The 15,783-nt window shown below is 46.7% G+C and overlaps 1 protein-coding gene across 1 annotated transcript in view; it reads right to left on the reverse strand.

Annotated features, from left to right (window-relative positions):
- LOC115163940 (contactin-5) overlaps window positions 1–15,783 on the reverse strand; it is a 509,156-nt gene that overhangs the window by 174,754 nt on the left and 318,619 nt on the right. Inside the window, exons 8-9 of the mRNA XM_029716131.1 lie at window positions 10,540–10,642; window positions 2,691–2,872 (exon numbers count right to left, since the gene is read on the reverse strand). Coding sequence (XP_029571991.1) covers window positions 2,691–2,872; window positions 10,540–10,642 — 285 coding nt within the window. The remainder of the gene's footprint in view (window positions 1–2,690; window positions 2,873–10,539; window positions 10,643–15,783) is intronic.

Genomic DNA, 15,783 nt, shown 5'->3' on the forward strand with positions numbered 1-15,783 from the left:
TTGTCTTCATTCCATCAGGAGGGTGTTTGGTCTTGTCTTCATTCCATCAGGTGGGTGTTTGGTCTTGTCTTCATTCCATCAGGTGGGTGTTTGGTCTTGTCTTCATTCCATCAGGAGGGTGTTTGGTCTTGTCTTCATTCTTTCAGGAGGGTGTTTGGTCTTGTCTTCATTCCATCAGGTGGGTGTTTGGTCTTGTCTTCATTCCATCAGGAGGGTGTTTGGTCTTGTCTTCATTCTTTCAGGAGGGTGTTTGGTCTTGTCTTCATTCTATCAGGAGGGTGTTTGGTCTTGTCTTCATTCCATCAGGAGGTGTTTGTTCTTGTCTTCATTCCATCAGGTGGGTGTTTGATCGGCAGTATTACCTAGCCATTATACAAGTAGCTCAATAATATGAAAAAATACAAATGTACCTCTGTGTGCATCTGCATAGTAATAAAATGAAAGAAATAATCTTCGAACAATTAGTTATTTATGACGTAAACATAAACAGCAACAAAAACTGAACAGGGAGAGAAGAACAGGAAGTGGACACTATTCAGTAAGACTACATAACGGATGATAATCCATTCTACTTCCTCTACCAAACCTAATCACTGTAAAACATGTCGCAGAATATGGGTATTTTTCCATTGATGACATAATGCCCACTTGATCTCAGTCAGTGACATTCTCCTCCAGATAAGAGCAGACAGGACTGGGTTAATAGATATTCTACAGTAGGTATCAGGGAGCAGACAGGGCTGGGTTGATAGATATTCTACAGTAGGTATCAGGGAGCAGACAGGACTGGGTTAATAGATATTCTACAGTAGGGATCAGGGAGCAGACAGGACTGGGTTAATAGATATTCTACAGTAGGTATCAGGGAGCAGACAGGACTGGGTTGATATATATTCTACAGTAGGTATCAGGGAGCAGACAGGACTGGGTTGATAGATATTCTACAGTAGGTATCAGGGAGCAGACAGGACTGGGTTAATAGATATTCTACAGTAGGTATCAGGGAGCAGACAGGAATGGGTTAGAGAACAGGCACAAACACACTTTTATTTTTTTTCACCTTTATTTAACCAGGTAGGCAAGTTGAGAACAAGTTCTCATTTACAATTGCGACCTGGCCAAGATAAAGCAAAGCAGTTCGACAACATACAAAAACACAGAGTTACACATGGAGTAAAACAACATACAATCAATGATGCAGTAGAAAAAAATAAGACTATATACAATGTGAGCAAATGATGTGAGATAATGGAGGTAAAGGCAAAAAAATGCCATGGTGGCAAAGTAAATAAAGTATGGCAAGAAAAAACACTGGAATGGTAGATTTGTAGTTTGAAGAAAGTTAAAAGTTAAAATATAAATAATATGGTGCAAAGGAGCAAAATAAATAAAATAAATAAATACAGTAGGGGAAAAGGTAGTAGTTTGGGCTCAATTAAAGATGGGCTATGTACAGGTGCAGAGATCTGTGAGCTGCTCTGACAGCTGGTGCTTAAAGCTAGTGAGGGAGATAAGTGTTTCCAGTTTTAGAGATTTTTGTAGTTCGTTCCAATCATTGGCAGCTGAGAACTGGAAGGAGAGACGACCAAAGGAGGAGTTGGCTTTAGGGGTGACCAGAGAGATATACCTGCTGGAGCGCGTGCTACAGGTGGGTGCTGCTATGGTGACCAGTGAGCGGAGATAAGGGGGGACTTTACCTAGCAGGGTCTTGTAGATGACCTGGAGCCAATGTGTTTGGCGACGATGATGAAGTGAAGGCCAGCCAACGAGAGCATACAGGTCGCAGTGGTGGGTTGTATATGGGGCTTTGGTGACAAAACGGATGGCACTGTGATAGACTGCATCCAGCTTGTTGAGTAGGGTATTGGAGGCTATTTTGTAAATGACATCGCCGAAGTCGAGGATTGGTAGGATGGTCAGTTTTACGAGGGTATGTTTGGCAGCATGAGTGAAGGATGCTTTGTTGCGAAATAGGAAGCCAATTCTAGATTTCACTTTGGATTGGAGATGATTGATGTGAGTCTGGAAGGAGAGTTTACAGTCTAACCAGACACCTAGGTATTTGTAGTTGTCCACAAATTCTAAGTTAGAACCGTCCAGAGAAGTTATGCTGGATGGGCGGGCAGGTGCAGGCAGCGATCGGTTGAAGAGCATGCATTTAGTTTTACTTGTGTTTAGGAGCAGTTGGAGACCACGGAAGGAGAGTTGAATGGCATTGAAGCTCGTCTGGAGGGTTGTTAACACAGTGTCCAAAGAAGGGCCAGAAGTATACAGAATGGTGTCGTCTGCGTAGAGGTGGATCAGAGATTCACCAGCAGCAAGAGCGACATCATTTATGTATACAGAGAAAAGAGTTGGCCCAAGAATTGAACCCTGTGGTACCCCCATAGAGACTGCCAGAGGTCCAGACAGTAGGCCCTCCGATTTGACACACTGAACTCTGTCAGAGAAGTAGTTGGTGAACCAGGCGACGCAATCGTTTGAGAAACCAAGGCTACTAAGTCTGCCGATGAGGATGTGGTGATTAACAGAGTCAAAAGCTTTGGCCACTTGAATCCTAGTGGTATCAGTCAAGTCCAAACCAGAACAAACTGCCCAATAAAACAATGAAACAAAACCACAGCGGTCTTTACCAATACCATATTAATACTAGAACAATGTGGCTCCAGTCCAACCGTCGTATAACTTACTGTAGACCTGGAGGTATCCCTTGAAGGCGGTTCCTCCCCTGGGGTTCTCTGCTTTACACTCGTAGGTCCCCGAGTCTTCCAGCTGGACATTGGGGATCTCCAGAACAGCCTGGGACTTCCTCAGACGAGCCTTCTTAGGGATGTTACCGTTCATCTTCCTCCACGTGATTGTCGGGACTGGACTAACAGGAGAGGAGAGGGTTAAAATCCAAGGTGAAAGGACAAACAGGAAAGGAGAGTAAAGGATTACATCCTAATAAATCTGCACAATTAATAGTCAGAACAGGAAATAACAGTTGGAAAATATTGTGGATTGTAGGACTGGAGAGAGGACAGTTGGCAGGATTATATAGGATACTGGAGAGAGGACAGTTGACAGGATTATATAGGAGACTGGAGAGAGGACAGTTGACAGGATTATATAGGAGACTGGAGAGAGGACAGTTGACAGGATTATATAGGAGACTGGAGAGAGGACAGTTGGCAGGATAGGAGACTGGAGAGAGGACAGTTGACAGGATAGGAGACTGGAGAGAGGACAGTTGACAGGATTATATAGGAGACTGGAGAGAGGACAGTTGACAGGATTATATAGGAGACTGGAGAGAGGACAGTTGACAGGATTATATAGAAGACTGGAGAGAGGACAGTTGGCAGGATTATATAGGAGACTGGAGAGAGGACAGTTGGCAGGATAGGAGACTGGAGAGAGGACAGTTGGCAGGATTATATAGGAGACTGGAGAGAGGACAGTTGGCAGGATTATATAGGAGACTGGAGAGAGGACAGTTGGCAGGATTATATAGGAGACTTGAGAGAGGACAGTTGACAGGATTATATAGGAGACTGGAGAGAGGACAGTTGGCAGGATTATATAGGAGACTGGAGAGAGGACAGTTGACAGGATTATATAGGAGACTGGAGAGAGGACAGTTGGCAGGATAGGAGACTGGAGAGAGGACAGTTGACAGGATAGGAGACTGGAGAGAGGACAGTTGGCAGGATTATATAGGAGAGTGGAGAGAGGACAGTTGGCAGAATTATATAGGAGACTGGAGAGAGGACAGTTGGCAGGATTATATAGGAAACTGGAGAGAGAACAGTTGACAGGATAGGAGACTGGAGAGAGGACAGTTGACAGGATTATATAGGAGACTGGAGAGAGGACAGTTGGCAGGATTATATATGAGACTGGAGAGAGGACAGTTGGCAGGATTATATAGGAGACTGGAGAGAGGACAGTTGGCAGGATAGGAGACTGGAGAGAGGACAGTTGGCAGGATTATATAGGAGACTGGAGAGAGGACAGTTGGCAGGATTATATAGGAGACTGGAGAGAGGACAGTTGACAGGATAGGAGACTGGAGAGAGGACAGTTGACAGGATAGGAGACTGGAGAGAGGACAGTTGACAGGATAGGAGACTGGAGAGAGGACAGTTGTCAGGATTATATAGGAGACTGGAGAGTGGACAGTTGGCAGGATTATATAGGAGACTGGAGAGAGGACAGTTGACAGGATTATATAGGAGACTGGAGAGAGGACAGTTGACAGGATAGGAGACTGGAGAGAGGACAGTTGACAGGATAGGAGACTGGAGAGAGGACAGTTGACAGGATTATATAGGAGACTGGAGAGAGGACAGGATTATGTAGGAGACTAGAGAGAGGACAGTTGACAGGATAGGAGACTGGAGAGAGGACAGTTGACAGGATAGGAGACTGGAGAGAGGACAGTTGACAGGATAGGAGACTGGAGAGAGGACAGTTGTCACGATTCCTACCGACGGTGGCGCCCCCTCCTGCTCGGGTGGCGCTCGGCGGTCGTCGTCACCGGCCTATTAGTTACCACCGATTCCCTTTTGTTTTTCCCTTTTTTTATGTTTTCTCACCTGCCCTGAGTTAGTCATTAAGAGGGCTATTTAGTTCAGCTGGCCCGCTCCCTATTGTGCGGGATTGTCTTTCTGTGTGTCGACTGCGTTTTGTTCGACTGTGCTTGTCGAGTGTATTTTCCCTGTTGTTGGGAAACCTTTTATTTTGTGCTTGTGGTTTATTAAAATTACCACACAGTGTTCGCTGCTTCCTGCGCTTCTTTCCGCCACACAACAGACAAGCCGTTACAACAGTTGGCAGGACTATATAGGAGAATGGGGAGAGGACAGTTGACAGGATAGGAGACTGGAGAGAGGACAGTTGATAGGATTATATAGGAGACTGGAGAGAGGACAGTTGACAGGATTATATAGGAGACTGGAGAGAGGACAGTTGACAGGATAGGAGACTGGAGAGAGGACAGTTGGCAGGATTATATAGGAGACTGGAGAGAGGACAGTTGGCAGGATTATATAGGAGACTGGAGAGAGGACAGTTGACAGGATAGGAGACTGGAGAGAGGACAGTTGACAGGATTATATAGGAGACTGGAGAGAGGACAGTTGACAGGATTATATAGGAGACTGGAGAGAGGACAGTTGGCAGGATTATATAGGAGACTGGAGAGAGGACAGTTGACAGGATAGGAGACTGGAGAGAGGACAGTTGTCAGGATTATATAGGAGACTGGAGAGAGGACAGTTGACAGGATTATATAGGAGACTGGAGAGAGGACAGTTGACAGGATTATATAGGAGACTGGAGAGAGGACAGTTGACAGGATTATATAGGAGACTGGAGAGAGGACAGTTGACAGGATAGGAGACTGGAGAGAGGACAGTTGGCAGGATTATATAGGAGACTGGAGAGAGGACAGTTGACAGGATAGGAGACTGGAGAGAGGACAGTTGGCAGGATTATATAGGAGACTGGAGAGAGGACAGTTGACAGGATTATATAGGAGACTGGAGAGAGGACAGTTGACAGGATTATATAGGAGACTGGAGAGAGGACATTTGGCAGGATTATATAGGAGACTGGAGAGAGGACAGTTGGCAGGATTATATAGGAGACTGGAGAGAGGACAGTTGACAGGATAGGAGACTGGAGAGAGGACAGTTGACAGGATAGGAGACTGGAGAGAGGACAGCTGATAGGATTATATAGGAGACTGGAGAGAGGACAGTTGACAGGATTATATAGGAGACTGGAGAGAGGACAGTTGACAGGATAGGAGACTGGAGAGAGGACAGTTGACAGGATAGGAGACTGGAGAGAGGACAGTTGGCAGGATTATAATAGGAGACTGGAGAGAGGACAGTTGGCAGGAGTATATAGGAGACTGGAGAGAGGACAGTTGGCAGGATAGGAGACTGGAGAGAGGACAGTTGGCAGGATTATATAGGAGACTGGAGAGAGGACAGTTGACAGGATTATATAGGAGACTGGAGAGAGGACAGTTGGCAGGATAGGAGACTGGAAAGAGGACAGTTGGCAGGATTATATAGGAGACTGGAGAGAGGACAGTTGACAGGATTATATAGGAGACTGGAGAGAGGACAGTTGACAGGATAGGAGACTGGAGAGAGGACAGTTGACAGGATAGGAGACTGGAGAGAGGACAGTTGGCAGGATTATATAGGAGACTGGAGAGAGGACAGTTGGCAGGATTATATAGGAGCCTGGAGAGAGGACAGTTGGCAGGATAGGAGACTGGAGAGAGGACAGTTGGCAGGATTATATAGGAGACTGGAGAGAGGACAGTTGACAGGATTATATAGGAGACTGGAGAGAGGACAGTTGGCAGGATAGGAGACCGGAGAGAGGACAGTTGGCAGGATTATATAGGAGACTGGAGAGAGGACAGTTGACAGGATAGGAGACTGGAGAGAGGACAGTTGACAGGATTATATAGGAGACTGGAGAGAGGACAGTTGATAGGATAGGAGACTGGAGAGAGGACAGTTGGCAGGATTATATAGGAGACTGGAGAGAGGACAGTTGGTAGGATTATATAGGAGACTGGAGAGAGGACAGTTGGCAGGATTATATAGGAGACTGGAGAGAGGACAGTTGACAGGATAGGAGACTGGAGAGAGGACAGTTGGCAGGATTATATAGGAGACTGGAGAGAGGACAGTTGATAGGATTATATATGAGACTGGAGAGAGGACAGTTGACAGGATTATATAGGAGACTGGAGAGAGGACAGTTGGTAGGATAGGAGACTGGAGAGAGGACAGTTGGCAGAATTATATAGGAGACTGGAGAGAGGACAGTTGACAGGATTATATAGGAGACTGGAGAGAGGACAGTTGGCAGGATTATATAGGAGACTGGAGAGAGGACAGTTGGCAGGATTATATAGGAGACTGGAGAGAGGACAGTTGACAGGATTATATAGGAGACTGGAGAGAGGACAGTTGACAGGATAGGAGACTGGAGAGAGGACAGTTGGCAGGATAGGAGACTGGAGAGAGGACAGTTGGCATGATAGGAGACTGGAGAGAGGACAGTTGACAGGATTATATAGGAGACTGGAGAGAGGACAGTTGGCAGGATTATATAGGAGACTGGAGAGAGGACAGTTGACAGGATTATATAGGAGACTGGAGAGAGGACAGTTGGCAGGATTATATCGGAGACTGGAGAGAGGACAGTTGACAGGATAGGAGACTGGAGAGAGGACAGTTGGCAGGATAGGAGACTGGAGAGAGGACAGTTGACAGGATAGGAGACTGGAGAGAGGACAGTTGGCAGGATTATATAGGAGACTGGAGAGAGGACAGTTGGCAGGATAGGAGACTGGAGAGAGGACAGTTGACAGGATAGGAGACTGGAGAGAGGACAGTTGACAGGATAGGAGACTGGAGAGAGGACAGTTGGCAGGATTATATAGGAGACTGGAGAGAGGACAGTTGGCAGGATTATATTGGAGACTGGAGAGAGGACAGTTGACAGGATAGGAGACTGGAGAGAGGACAGTTGACAGGATAGGAGACTGGAGAGAGGACAGTTGGCAGGATTATATAGGAGACTGGAGAGAGGACAGTTGGCAGGATAGGAGACTGGAGAGAGGACAGTTGGCAGGAGTATATAGGAGACTGGAGTGAAGCGATGTCTGACCACTGTCTGCTCTAATAGACTGAAGGGATGTCTGACCACTGTCTGCTCTAATGGAGTGAAGGGATGTCTGACCACTGTCTGCTCTAATAGACTGAAGGGATGCCTGACTGCTGTCTGCTCTAATAGACTGAAGGGATGTCTGACCACTGTCTGCTCTAATGGAGTGAAGGGATGTCTGACCGCTGTCTGCTCTAATAGACTGAAGGGATGTCTGACCACTGTCTGCTCTAATGGAGTGAAGGGATGTCTGACCGCTGTCTGCTCTAATAGAGTGAAGGGATGTCTGTAACCCTTACAGTGTGTAGTGGTTGTCAAACATAATGATTTTACCACTAAGGGAGGTCAATGTCAGTGTGCTCAAGGGGACAACATGAGATTGGATTATAGAATAGAAACAGCTTGTAGCAAGTCCTTATTTCTGATGTAATATCTCCAGTAACAATATGTCTAGCTTCCAGACATGACACAAGGGTTACAGACATTAAAAAGGGGTGCAGGCATGACATAAGGGGTACAGACATGACATAAGGGGTACAGACATGTCCATACACCAAGGTATGTTCAGAGAATGTTCTAGTGCTGGAAGCTAGACGTATTGTTACTGGAGTTATTACAACAAGAAATAAGGACTTGCTACAAGCTGTTTCTATTCTATAATCCAATCTCATGTTGTCCCCTTGAGCACACTGACATAGACCTCCCTTAGTGGAAAAATCATAATGTTTGAGTAAGCATGCAGTCAGGGGAGGGGATGGGAGAGTAAGCATGCAGTCAGGGGAGAAGATGGGAGAGTAAGGATGCAGTCAGGGGAGGAGATGGGAGAGTAAGGATGCAGTCAGGGGAGGAGATGGGAGAGTAAGGATGCAGTCAGGGGAGGGGATGGGAGAGTAAGCATGCAGTCAGGGGAGGGGATGGGAGAGTAAGGATGCAGTCAGGGGAGGAGATGGGAGAGTAAGGATGCAGTCAGGGGAGGGGATGGGAGAGTAAGGATGCAGTCAGGGGAGGAGATGGGAGAGTAAGGATGCAGTCAGGGGAGGAGACGGGAGAGTAAGGATGCAGTCAGGGGAGGAGATGGGAGAGATGGGAGAGTAAGGATGCAGTCAGGGGAGGGGATGGGAGAGTAAGGATGCAGTCAGGGGAGGAGACGGGAGAGTAAGGATGCAGTCAGGGGAGGAGATGGGAGAGATGGGAGAGTAAGGATGCAGTCAGGGGAGGAGATGGGAGAGTAAGGATGCAGTCAGCGCAATGTCTATAGGTTTTGGTAATGACTTATTCTAAAGTGGATAATTAACTGTAAATGACTGACTTAGATAGCAGCCCCTTGAAAGCAATAGAAATAATTACCAGGTTCCTTTAGTGTTAGAGTCAGATTAGAAGCTGTCTCTAGATAGAACTCAGTCATACATTATTCAACACAAATAATAATTCTAAACCAAAATATGAAGTAGGGATGATACAGGATTATAGTTGGAAACTAAAAAGTAATTTGTCATGGAAAACATCCCTTAAAGCTTTGCATTAAGAGGCTGAAAAACATCTTCAACCAACTAACATGTTGTCATGACCATTTGTATGTCTGACACCTGCCACCGTGGGATGCCTGACACTCATTTTAGCAGCGGACACAAATCTTTCCATCTTTCACAGCCCTAACCTTGGCCGGCTCCATCTTTCACAGCCCTAACCTTGGCCGGATCCATCTTTCACAGCCCTAACCTTGGCTGGATCCATCTTTCACAGCCCTAACCTTGACCGGCTCCATCTTTCACAGCCCTAACCTTGGCCGGCTCCATCTTTCACAGCCCTAACCTTGGCCGGCTCCATCTTTCACAGCCCTAACCTTGGCTGGATCCATCTTTCACAGCCCTAACCTTGGCTGGATCCATCTTTCACAGCCCTAACCTTGACTGGATCCATCTTTCACAGCCCTAACCTTGGCCGGCTCCATCTTTCACAGCCCTAACCTTGGCTGGATCCATCTTTCACAGCCCTAACCTTGACTGGATCCATCTTTCACAGCCGTATCCTTGGCCGGCTCCATCTTTCACAGCCCTAACCTTGGCCTGATCCATCTTTCACAGTTACAATGACAATCTGCAGTCAGGTCAAGACCCTCGTGAGGACGATGAGCACGCAGAGGAGATTCACTGAGATGGCTTCTGACAGTTTGTGCAGAAATTCTTTGGTTGTGCAAACCCACAGTTTCATCAGCTGTCCGTGTGGCTGGTCTCAGACCATCCCACAGGTGAAGAAGCCAGATGTGGGGGTCCTGGGTTGGCGTGGTTACACGTGGTCTGCGGTTGTGAAGCCTGTTGGATGTACTGCCAAATTCTCTAAAACAACGTTGAAGGCGGCTTATATTAGAGACTTGAACATTCAATTCTCCGGCAACACCTCTGGTGGACATTCCTGCAGTCAGCATGCCAATGTTTAGACATCTGTGGCATTGTGTTTTGTAACAAAACTGCACATTTTAGAGTGTTTCATGACCATGCTGTTTAATCAGCTTCTTGATATGCCACACCTGTCAGGTTGATGGATTATCTTGGCAGAGGAGAAATGCTCACTAACAGGGATGGATGTAACACGTATGAAACATGTCTGGGCTCTTTACATGTTGCGTTTATATTTTTTGTTCAGTGTAAGTGGATCTACTGGTGGATTTTGCTCAGGGAGGCAAAATTCTGGTAAATTTCCCAAACTTCCCAAGTTTTCCAGAAATCCTATTTGATGAATTCCCAGTTTTCCTGTTTATTCGAGGAATTGGGATGATACTAATTCTACGAATTGTATCCCTAAATTTCACCATAAAGGATGAATATGTATGTTCAGTTTGCATGTTTCTGTACTTACTTCCCAAGGGCGAAACACTCCAGCCTCACAGTGACTCCTCTGGCAGCCGGGACAGACAGGGGGAAATGCACCTCGATTTTAGGCTCATATTCTCCCATTAGACCTGTAAAACACGACAACAGAGGAAAGAGAGCTATAAGACGAAAGACATTCCCCAGCCATGTCCCGCCTTGTCATTCAACAGACATTCTTCTGCTGCTAGCATCCATTATTAACACCTAGCATCCATTACAAACACCTAGCATCTATTACCAACACCTAGCATCCATTACTAAAACCTAGCATCCATTACTAAAACCTAGCATCCATTACTAAAACCTAGCATCCATTACTAACACCTAGCATCCATTACTAACACCTAGCATCCATTATTAACACCTAGCATCCATTACAAACACCTAGCATCCATTACCAACACCTAGCATCCATTACTAAAACCTAGCATCCATTACTAACACCTAGCATCCATTACTAACACCTAGCATCCATTACTAACACCTTCTGCTGCTAGCATCCATTACTAACACCTAGCATCCATTACTAAAACCTAGCATCCATTACTAACACCTAGCATCCATTACAAACACCTAGCATCCATTACTAACACCTTCTGCTGCTAGCATCCATTACTAAAACCTAGCATCCATTACTAACACCTAGCATCCATTACAAACACCTAGCATCCATTACCAACACCTAGCATCCATTACTAACACCTAGCATTCATTACTAACACCTAGCATCCATTACCAACACCTAGCATCCATTACTAACACCTAGCATCCATTACAAACACCTAGCATCCATTACTAACACCTTCTGCTGCTAGCATCCATTACTAACACCTAGCATCCATTACTAAAACCTAGCATCCATTACTAACACCTAGCATCCATTACAAACACCTAGCATCCATTACTAACACCTTCTGCTGCTAGCATCCATTACTAAAACCTAGCATCCATTACTAACACCTAGCATCCATTACAAACACCTAGCATCCATTACCAACACCTAGCATCCATTACTAACACCTAGCATTCATTACTAACACCTAGCATCCATTACCAACACCTAGCATCCATTACTAACACCTAGCATCCATTACAAACACCTAGCATCCATGGGATAATGACTGTACATGTTGAGATGTGGGATAATGTAACCGTACCCTCCCCCCAGTCACTCTGATTGGACCAGGAAAAGAGTACCCTCCCCCCAGTCACTCTGATTGGACCAGGAAAAGAGTACCCTCCCCCCAGTCACTCTGATTGGACCAGGAAAAGAGTGCCCTCCCCCCAGTCACTCTGATTGGACCAGGAAAAGAGTACCCTCCCCCAGTCACTCTGATTGGACCAGGAAAAGAGTACCCTCCCCCCAGTCACTCTGATTGGACCAGGAAAAGAGTACCCTCCCCCAGTCACTCTACCTAGTAAGAGGTTATTTCCAAGCTGCACCACGGAGTAAAGCTATGCATGGCAGGACGCTAGATAGTGTAGTGTGTGCAGACAGTATCGTCAGTGGACGAGGAGAGAGAGAGAGAGCAGAGCAACATACAGCATTTGATTTTAATTTAGCTGCCGGTGATGGGCAGGACTTGCAGGATGTATCTTTGTAAATTAATTTAATCAAGCTAAGTAGCCTATTGATTCGTTCTTGATGAATAAATACAACTAAACTGTTTTGTTTCTCTGTAAGCCATTTAAAACTATCAATAAAGTTATAGCAGCTTGTTTATAACTAATCTTGTCTGCCTGCTGCCAAGGCTGCTTGACTTTAGAAAAGCAAGCAAACATGTATTACTAAATGTACTGAATAAAACGGACATTCCTTTTCAATATTGTACCCAGATTTTTAGAGAGATGCAGAGATGCATATAATGTTTCTTTATAACAGACAGCTCAAGAGGTATGCAGAAAAATACTGGCCGTAGAAAAAGCTTATTTCAGGTGCTTGTCTGTCTCCTTTCTCCTCATCTCCTCCCGTTGCATAGTGAAGGGAAGATCCATGACTTTACCACAGGGGTGTAACAGAGCCACGATGCAGCGATACAGGTTTGATTAGGGGCAGGGCAGGACAGAGGTGAGGCAACACACAGATCCAGCTTGAGCTTCGAAACCTCCAAGGTAATTACCATCCACTTGCACTGGGGCACAGATGCCAGCGTCTCATTGGACAGAGGCATAGATTGCACCCTCTGATTGGTCAGACTCCAGCATCTAGGGGAAGACACAGATTGCAGGCACCGAAAGGTTCAGCAGCGAGGTGTGCCAATATTACTTTCATCCTTTTAGACCCAAATTCTCAGTACAGGCTGAATATGCGAGAGGCGTCTGCCAAGAAAGTGTTTGGTGTAATGGGCTGCACGGCTGAATGGACCCTCGTATTAGACACCTTTATGTTGTGGAGACTACCTTCTGAGAGAGACTACCCTCTGAGAGAGACCACCCTCTGAGAGAGACTACCCTCTGAGAGAGACCACCCTCTGAGAGACTACCCTCTGAGAGAGACTACCTTCTGAGAGACTACCCTCTGAGAGACCGCCCTCTGAGAGACTACCCTCTGAGAGAGACCGCCCTCTGAGAGACTACCCTCTTAGAGAGACTACCCTCTGAGAGAGACCACCCTCTGAGAGAGACTACCATCTGAGAGACTACCCTCTGAGAGACTACCCTCTGAGAGAGACTACCCTCTGAGAGACTACCCTCTGAGAGAGACTACCCTCTGAGAGAGACTACCCTCTGAGAGACTACCCTCTGAGAGACTACCCACTGAGAGAGACTACCCTCTGAGAGAGACTACCCTCTGAGAGACTACCCTCTGAGAGACTACCCTCTGAGAGAGACTACCCTCTGAGAGAGACTACCCTCTGAGAGAGACTACCCTCTGAGAGACTACCCACTGAGAGACTACCCTCTGAGAGACTACCCTCTTAGAGACACTACCCTCTGAGAGACTACCCTCTGAGAGACTACCCTCTGAGAGAGACTACCCTCTGAGAGAGACTACCCTCTGAGAGAGACTACCTTCTGAGAGAGACTACCTTCTGAGAGAGATCACCTTCTGAGAGAGACCACCCTCTGAGAGACTACCTTCTGAGAGAGACCGCCCTCTGAGAGACACTACCCTCTGAGAGAGACTACCCTCTGAGAGAGACTACCCTCTGAGAGAGACCGCCCTCTGAGAGACAACCCTCTTAGAGAGACTACCCTCTGAGAGAGACTACCCTCTGAGAGAGACCGCCCTCTGAGAGACTACCCTCTTAGAGAGACTACCCTCTGAGAGACTACCTCTGAGAGAGACTACCCTCTGAGAGACTACCCTCTGAGAGACTACCCTCTGAGAGAGACTACCCTCTGAGAGAGACTACCCTCTGAGAGACTACCCTCTGAGAGAGACTACCCTCTGAGAGACTACCCTCTGAGAGACTACCCTCTGAGAGACTACCCTCTGAGAGACTACCCTCTGAGAGAGACTACCCTCTGAGAGAGACTACCCTCTGAGAGACTACCCTCTGAGAGACTACCCTCTGAGAGACTACCCACTGAGAGAGACTACCCTCTGAGAGACTACCCTCTGAGAGACTACCCTCTGAGAGACTACCCTCTGAGAGAGACTACCCTCTGAGAGACTACCCACTGAGAGAGACTACCCTCTGAGAGACTACCCTCTGAGAGACTACCCTCTGAGAGAGACTACCCTCTGAGAGAGACTACCCTCTGAGAGACTACCCTCTGAGAGAGACTACCCTCTGAGAGACTACCCACTGAGAGAGACTACCCTCTGAGAGACTACCCTCTCCTCTGAGAGACTACCCTCTGAGAGAGACTACCCTCTGAGAGACTACCCACTGAGAGACTACCCTCTGAGAGACTACCCTCTGAGAGACTACCCACTGAGAGACTACCCTCTGAGAGAGACTACCCTCTGAGAGAGACTACCCTCTGAGAGACACTACCCTCTGAGAGAGACTACCCTCTGAGAGACTACCCTCTGAGAGACTACCCTCTGAGAGACTACCCACTGAGAGAGACTACCCTCTGAGAGACTACCCTCTGAGAGACTACCCTCTGAGAGAGACTACCCTCTGAGAGAGACTACCCTCTGAGAGACTACCCTCTGAAAGAGACTACCCTCTGAGAGACTACCCTCTGAGAGACTACCCACTGAGAGACTACCCTCTGAGAGACTACCCTCTGAGAGACTACCCTCTGAGAGACTACCCTCTGAGAGAGACTACCCTCTGAGAGACTACTCACTGAGAGAGACTACCCTCTGAGAGAGACTACCCACTGAGAGAGCCTCTCGGCTTTTAAATACCCTTCCCCGATGACCTCACCACACCATTCATTGGACACAAATACGGATAATACAAAAATTCTTATTTTCCAACACCTGAGTTAAGAAAGCAACCAGTTACTAGAAGAAGAAGAAGAAGAATGACTCTGTCTAACATGTCTCTCGCAGAATTTCTCCTCTGCTTTTGTTTCTTGTATGAATCAGTGTTTTAATGACGTCTGAACATAGGCCTGACATCCAGATCACCGGGTCCACTTCCCCTCCTCGTTTTCCATCTTTGTAAATGAGAGGAACAATCTGATTTACTATGGTAATGAGCTTAGCGTTATGTACGTCTCCAAGGAGTGCTTCACAACAACAAGGATATGCAAATCCAGACAGAAAGAGATGAGCTGGAGAGGACATCGTACCTCATGGCGAGGTAAAATGCTAAATACCTGCTGCCACATCAACTACAATGCCAACCGATACCTGTTTTTCCCGGGGCATGAAAGTCCTTTTCATTTAAACGCATTGGGAACCTTGGAGCGCATTTTCAACGACCCTCTGAAACCTTGACAATGACAAGCATCAGCGCTGCATTAGGTGACGATGAGAGACCCTCTGTGTAGCCAGATGTAGCAAAACTCCTCAGGTTAGAGAAGAGAGAGAAAGAGAGAGAGAGAGAGAGAGAGAGAGAGAGAGAAAGAGAGAGAGAGACAGAGAGAGAGACAGAGACGCACCTGAATCCAACCCCTCTCCTTTCTCTCCAGCACCTCCGTCCGAGCTGAGACCCCTGAGAGGCTAACAGTATAAAAGACCGAGCATCCCATTCACCAATGACAACCATTGATTCAGTTAATTTTATGCGGGAGAGATGATTTCCCCGATGGCTGGTTTGGCCAGGGCACATTGTGCGTGATTGGAGAAAGCTACTAATGATAAAGGTTCCTGACCGTCTATTCC

This window comes from Salmo trutta, chromosome 26 (genome assembly GCF_901001165.1).
Source record: "Salmo trutta chromosome 26, fSalTru1.1, whole genome shotgun sequence".
Classification (NCBI taxonomy): Eukaryota; Metazoa; Chordata; class Actinopteri; order Salmoniformes; family Salmonidae; genus Salmo; species Salmo trutta.